Source organism: Mya arenaria, chromosome 7 (genome assembly GCF_026914265.1).
Source record: "Mya arenaria isolate MELC-2E11 chromosome 7, ASM2691426v1".
NCBI lineage: Eukaryota > Metazoa > Mollusca > Bivalvia > Myida > Myidae > Mya > Mya arenaria.
In genome coordinates, this window is record NC_069128.1 from 64734809 (window position 1) to 64742618 (window position 7810).

At 30.4% G+C, this 7810-nt stretch overlaps 1 protein-coding gene across 4 annotated transcripts in view; it reads left to right on the forward strand.

Moving 5' to 3' along the window:
• The window catches only part of LOC128241865 (sacsin-like), a 72607-nt gene extending 65964 nt beyond the window's left edge, over positions 1-6643 (forward strand). For all 4 annotated transcript variants that reach the window (XM_052958976.1, XM_052958975.1, XM_052958977.1 and 1 more), the window contains one exon: positions 486-6643. In XM_052958976.1, the coding sequence (XP_052814936.1) occupies positions 486-662 (177 nt within the window). In that variant the 3' untranslated portion in view covers positions 663-6643. The remainder of the gene's footprint in view (positions 1-485) is intronic.
• Positions 6644-7810: the final 1167 nt, after the last annotated feature.

Consider the following 7810-nt stretch of genomic DNA (forward strand, 5'->3'; position numbering starts at 1 on the left):
CAGTTTTGTTGTAGATATCTAATGTCTACCTTGTATGCTATGTTCTTATAAGTACATATTGGCTTCATCGGAGTGTACAGTATGTTTACCCTCTGTCCGCCCGTTCGGATAAATTGGACGCTGCAATAACTAAAAAGTATGCAAGCCAGTCTAATAAAACTAAATTTGAGGGTATGTGTCCATCCATCAGCAGATTGTGCACAGTAATTTTATTGGTCAGAAAACGATTTGTGAATGCTATGATGACAGAAACGGTAATACCACTCAGTGATCAATGACCTTTCCTATGCGCTATAAAGTTATTCCCACGTAACATATTCTCATAACAAGTCCTCGTTCTGACCATTTCTTGTAAAGTACTAAAGGGATTTAAATGCAATTTGAACTTTCGGTATTAAATACTTCATATCCAAGTTATCTGTTATCATTGACCATTCAACGGCGTAACCCATCATTTATGTTATCACGGTATTAACATATTTCAGGTAAGAGAGTTCGAATCACGCCTGAACATATCGGGAAGCCATTACTTCCGACTTCGATATCCAGATGCCGTTGAAATGGAAAGGTTGCCTTCCGACGTATTCAGTTCAGACGATGCCGCATTTGCAAAAGAAACTGCTCATAAAGTTATAACGTTCGTGGAGGATTACATCGTGTGAATTGTTTTAACCATACGCCAAAAGTAGTACTTCGAGTGAATTGATTAAACCATACACCAATAGGATTGCCTCGGTGTTTGGTCTTTTGAAGAATAGGTTTCGTTGACAATAAAATATCTATTCTTGTTATGTCTTTTGTATGACAGACGCGTTAGCATTCTATATCATGTCATGTGAGCTATATTTGTTGCTTTTTTTCCTTAATTATTGTAGCAACGTGTTATTGAATGTACATGAAATAATAAATGTCATTTGCTATAAATAAAATTGTTAGTAAAGAATTGTTAGTAAATAATAATGTTTAAATATTAAATTGTTTGTCTGTAAATAATTAAGATATAGATTGCAGTTTTTCTCTATTATATGTGTATGGAGCATTTTGCTTTTACTTTTTTCTTTGTTTTCCATTTTTCTTTGTTTTTTGACACTCCTATAGTATTCAACTGTCTTTCCCGATCGTGCGATATATTGGTGTAATCTGTAAAAATGTATTTATATTTTTAGAGTCAAAGGAGGAGTATAATAAATTGCTTCCCATAATAGTTTAAGCCTTTAACAAATTTGCCTTAGCTTAAAATTAAGGCTATAAAGATATTCTATTTTCATATAAGTGTGTATCAGATCAAAACTGTTAATTTTAAGCCGCTTAGAAATTTGCTTAAGGTTAGAATTCATGTTGTATATTTATTTATTTGTATTTATGTAAATATGTGATGATCACTGTCAATTCAAATTAGCAATCTTGATGTCATGTGCTTTTGGGTTTTATTTATTTTCAATAAATGTTTTATTTATTTCATTATACTAATTATATTTTTGTTCATTGTATTAACAAGGTTTGGACATGTCAACTATCATTTAAATTTGAGTTTTATGCTGTTTTGTGCTGTTCATCCATGTTTCTTGTTTGTGAATTTTTGTTTTTATGTTCTTTGTCTTTTGCGTTTGTTTATGTTACTGAGCTTGTTTCTGTTGTTTCTGAAGTATTTCGCATAAATATTTTTACAATATAATTGTGTTTTATAAACAAAGGGTTGACCTGTTAATTATATTTAAAACTTGTGTATTATCCATATTTGTTTGTGTTTTATTCCACGAGATGGAATTTTCTATAAACAAGGGGTTGGCCTGTTGATTAATTATTTAGATAAATGTCATTTTATTTGTCTATCATTAATAAGCTTTTAACATTCATTTATCTTAGTTTCATTTCATGATCATTATTTTCAAGTATTTTATATCACAAGATGGACATATGTATGAATTAGTAAATGCTTGTTTATTTTGATTTCAAACGCCCTGTTTAATGTATATAGGAATACTTAAATATCACACTATTGGTTTATTTTCAATACTTAGTTTTGTTTCATTTTGCAGGATATACATTTGTAGAACAAAGGCTGTTCATTATAAGTATAACGTGTGTATTATATCAAGAGTAACAGTGTCTTATTCCACAGGATGTACCTTTGTATAAACAAAGGGTATGCATGTTAATAATGATTTAAACATGTGTGTTATTCAAACTATCATTATGTTTTATTCCACAGGATGAACCTTTGTATAAACAAAGGGTGGGCCTGTTAATAATAATTTTAATATGTGTGTTATTTAAACTAGCATTGTGTTTTATTCCACAGGATGAACCTATGTATAAACATAGGGTGTGCCTGTTAACAATAATTTTAATATGTGCGTTATTTAAACTATCATTCTGTTTTATTCCACAGGATGAACCTATGTTACACATAGGGTGGGCCTGTTAATAATAATTTGAATATGTGTATTATTTAAACTAGCATTGTGTTTTATTCCACAGGATGAACCTATGTATAAACATAGGGTGTGCCTGTTTACAATAATTTTAATATGTGTGTTATTTAAACTATCATTGTGTTTTATTCCACAGGATGAACCTATGTATAAACAAAGGGTGGGCCTGTTAATAAATATTTTAATATGTGTGTTATTTAAACTATCATTGTGTTTTATTCCACGGGATGAACCTTTGTATAAACAAAGGGTGGGCCTGTTAATAATAATTTAAACATATTTGCTTTTCAAACTACCATTGTGTTTTATTTCACAGGATGAACCTTTGTTTAAACAAAGGGTGGGCCTGTTAATAATATTTAAACATATGTGTTAATCAAACTAGCATTGTGTTTTATTCCTCAGGATGAACCTTTGTATAAACAAAGGGTGGGCATGTTATAAACTATTAAACATGTGCACTATTCAAACTAGAATTATGTTTTATTCCACAGGATGAACCTTTGTATAAACAAAGGGTGGGCCTGTTAATAATTAATTTTAGTATGTGTGTTTTTCAAACTAGCATTGTTTTTTATTCCACAGGATGAACCTTTGTATAAACAAAGGGTGGGCCTGTTAATAATAACTTTAATATATGTGTTATTAAAACTGGCATTGTGTTTTATTCCACAGGATGAACCTTTGTATAAACAAAGTGTGGGCCTGTTAATAATAATTTTAATATGTGTGTTATTTAAACTATCATTGTGTTTTATTCCACAGGATGAACTTTTGTATAAACAAAGGGTGGGCCTGTAAATAATTAATTTTAGTAAGTGTGGTTTTCAAACTATTATTGTTTATTCCACAGGATGAACCTTTGTATAAACAAAGGGTGGGCCTGTTAATAATAATTTAAACATGTATATTACATAAACTATCATTGTTTTTTTATTCCATAGGATGAACCTTTGTATAAACAAAGGATAGCCTGTTAATAATAATTCAAACTTGTGTATTACACAAGTCATAGTTATGTCTTATTCCAAAAGATGAATCTTTGTATAAACAAATGGTGGGCCTGTTATTAATTATTTAACTTGTGTTTTATTCCACATGATCAACCTTTGTATAAAGGGTGGGCCTGTTAATGAAATTGTTAATATTTGTATTACACAAACTATAGTAATGTTTATTCCACAGGATGAACCTTTGTATAAACAAAGGGTGGGTCTGTTAATGAAATTGTTAATATTTGTATTACACAAACTATAGTAATGTTTATTCCACAGGATGGACCTTTGTATAAACAAAGGGTTGACCAGTTAGTTATAATTTAAACATGTATCTTATTTAAACTTTCACTGTGTTTTATTCCACAGAATAAACCTTTATAAAAGCAAAGAGTAGGCTGGTTTATAATAATCTAAACATGTGTGTATTTCATAAACTATCATTGTGCTTTATTCAACTGGATGGACCTTTGTGTAAACAAAGGGTGAGCCTGTAAATAATAACTTTAACTTGTGTATTATAAAAATATCTTTGGTTTTATTTCACAGGATGAACCTTTGTATAAACAAGGGTAGGTCCTGTTTATAATAATTTAAACTTTGTATTATTCAAACTATAACTATGTTTTAATACTTAGGATGAACCTTTGTAATACGAATGGGTGGGCTGTTTATTATGCTTTAAACTATTATATTATAGAAACTATTTTTTTTTATTTCACAGGATGTACTTTTGTAAAAATAAATGGTGTTCATGTTTATAATGCTTTATAAATGCGTATTATTCAAACTGTAGAAATGTCTTATTCCACAGGATGTGCCTTTGTATTAACAAAGGGTTTGCCTTTTTATTATTATGTACATATTTTATATTATATATATATTATTGTCTATGTATTATAAAAACATATTGTGTTTTATTCAACAGAAAGAAACTTTGTATAAACAAAGGGTGGGTCTGTTAATACTGTTTTAAACTTGTGTATTATAAAAAATGGTATTGTGTTTTATTCCACAGAATTTACCTCTGTATTAACAAAGAGTGGGCCTAATAATTATGATTTAAACTTGTGCATTGTTGAAACATTGTGTTTTTATTTCACAGGATGTATCTTTCTATAAGCAAAACGTGGGCCTGTTAATAACAACCTTAACTTATGTGTTATTCAAACTATCGGTTTCGTAAGTCCACAGGACGTGCCTTTATATGTACAGAGGGTTGGCCTGTTAAGTATATTTAACACTTTTGTATTATACAAAACGTCATTGTGTTTTATTCCACATGTACAATACAAAATATCATTTTGTTTTATTCCAAATGAATTATACAAAATATCATTGTGCTTTATTCCACATGATTTCAAAAGATATATATTCCTGTTGTTTATATCAGTATCTCTTGTGTGTTGCAACATATTATAACAATGTTTAATTGCACAAGTTGTTTGTTGAAACAACAACTGGACCTGTTAATTATATTTTAAATCAAAAATTAATTGTCTTTTCATTTAATATTATACCTTTGTAACGCTACCAACGTGCTTGTTGTATATAATTCTATAAATGACTTGCGTTTTATAAAATACTTGTCTAGGTTCCACTTCTTTAAACCAGTGTTATATTCCACAAGATGTACTTTTTGTATAAACCAGGAAGAATGTGGGACTCGAAACAATATGAAATGCGCATTGAATGTGTTTCAATTTAATTACATATATTTTGTAGTTGTACTTTATGATGTATCTTTGTAAAAATAAAGAATGGGTCTGTCATTTAAACATACATTTATCTAAGTTTCATTTCATGATCATTAAAATCCTGTGTATTTTTTCCAGAGAATGGACCTTTGTATGAGTAAATGCTTGTTAGTTTTAGTTTTGAACGTCCTGTTTAATGTTTATATGAATACTTAAATATTGCACTATTGTTTTACCAAAGGCAGATAAAGGCCCAGAATGTGAGAGAAAATAAGACATGTGAAGGCATTCATATCGAATTTAAACTCAAATTTAGTAATAATAGAAAAAAAACATATAATTGGAAATTGCAAAAGAAGCTGAACATTGTGTAAACTTACGAATGGTACTGTTTTGCTTATTTTTGATACGAGTTTTTGCGAAAATGAACATGCCACTTTTATCTCTGTTAGACTCATTCTTGAAGATGATGTCACATTAATTAAACACGCTCGCACAACTATTGTAGCTGACTGTCTTAAAGGCTTAATTTCAGCAGTGTATTTCAATAATGTATACTAGCAAAAAATTATCATTGTTTTCTTTTGTGATTTTTATAATTTTGTTACACTGTATATACCCTTGTATAAGGAATGTGTGGGCTTATCATTTATTGTTAAAACCAACAAATAGTGTATTTTATAAAATATGTAGTGGCTTTATGTGTTAGATTTAGCCATAGGATGTACCGTCGTACAGGAATGAGTGTGCATGATCCTTATAGCATAACAATGCACATCTATTGTGTTTTATTCCATGATTTTACAGTATAATGTAATTATGAAGCTATAAGAAAGAATGGGCTTTTCATATATAATTTCAATAACATACACAGTGATTGTAGTTTACTGTTTCCACGGTAATAAAAAGGCACACCATGAATTACTGTTCTGAACATGCTTTTCGTTTAAAATTTCATTTTTTTTAAAGAATATGTATATAGTATGTATGTCTGTGAGTTTGTAAACTGAGTTTGTTTTTATAATCGATTTGATGAATGATTGAATAAAGTTTAAAGAGTGATTTTGAATATCGAAGACAAAGTTATCAATAAACAAGGTTGTTGGTTATTAATCATTGAATTTACTCAAACCATGTTTATTTCTAATCTATCAACACAGTTTTTCTTTGAATAAACAAATCACGGCATGTATTTTTGATTTTGACAAATTGGGAGACTGAAATTAGTTATTAAGGTCATATTCATGGATCATATATTTGTTAAAAATCCTTCGTACGAATCATTTCAGAAACAAAACATGTCTCTGCTGGTTGTTAATTTGACAATTATTGTAGTTTAATCGCGATATATTATTTTTAATTTGCAGGAATATATTTTGTAACTTAAACGATGATGCGCCTAATCCTTACAATGTACATTGCATGGCTTGTTAATTTAATTGTATGTAATGCCACTTGAAATGGATATGTATGTATGATTATAAGTTCTGACGACGCATAAATGTATGAATTTTAATATACTCTCTGGTTATGTTCTTAAAATATAAGTAATATATTGAAAACTACGGGGATAAACCAAGTTTTCAAACATTCAAACATGTCCACGTGCTTTAAAGAATGATGTTCGATTGAAATATCCAAGACAATCTACAGACAATTGAAAGCACTCCCGCAAAGTTCATGCACCCGAGATTATAAATTATTAAAAACTAAATTAAACAATAGCAAACCTTAAAGAACGAAAGAACTCCCTATAAGTAAGTTTAACAAAAAAGCTAAGCCATATTGGACAAAGTGGTGTTTGCGCAGGACCCATAAGCTTGGGGCGTTTGGTTAGGTAAAGGTTGACCCCCCGAGTAATATATCACACACATAAACAAACGATACACAGGCAAATCACACCTTCAGGTGAACACAGCGACATTATATGATAGACTTATTCGAGCAGCAGAGGTAGACTAACGAATGTTTTGGAAGTTGTTAAAATGCAATAGTAAACGACCCTTTAAAGATTAGCTCTGAGTTAAAAAAAAGACGACACCAATAATCAGGATTACAAAGTTACAGACAAATTACTATTCAAAAACGTTCATCACCTAATCGAGCATGACATTTGATCAAAAGATGATTTTTCCGAACTTAAATGTTAAGCGAAAAAGCCCTGGTGATGTTGTAATTATAAATGAGCATGTGCTATTTTGTGGATTCGGTGTTTTAAAAGAGCTTACACTACCAGCATTATTATCCCAGTATATAGGTGTAAAAGGAAAGACAAACGTGACCCTTTCAGCTACAAGCATTTATCATTACTTCTTTTGTAAACTTTTCTAAAAAATAATGGCCGAACGGATCAACTCTCATGTGTCGCCAACAAGTAACATTTTCTTAAGCCCACAACAAAACGGGTCCCAAAAGGCTAAGTAGTGTGACCACATCCTTTAATCTCCAAGAAACGTTATTCTACTATGCTATAGACAATGGCACCAAAGTGTAGATTGCACGTCTTGATCTGAACGCCGCCTTTAACACAGTGCGGCACTGCATAACTTTAATTTAGGTAGACTTCGGTTTCAAGGTGAATACTACGGGCTATCAAATCCTCATAATGAATAACTCAAATGTGCAGTACGTATTTGCCAAGACCTTATGCCAGTTACCATCGATATAGTACGTGGCATGCGTC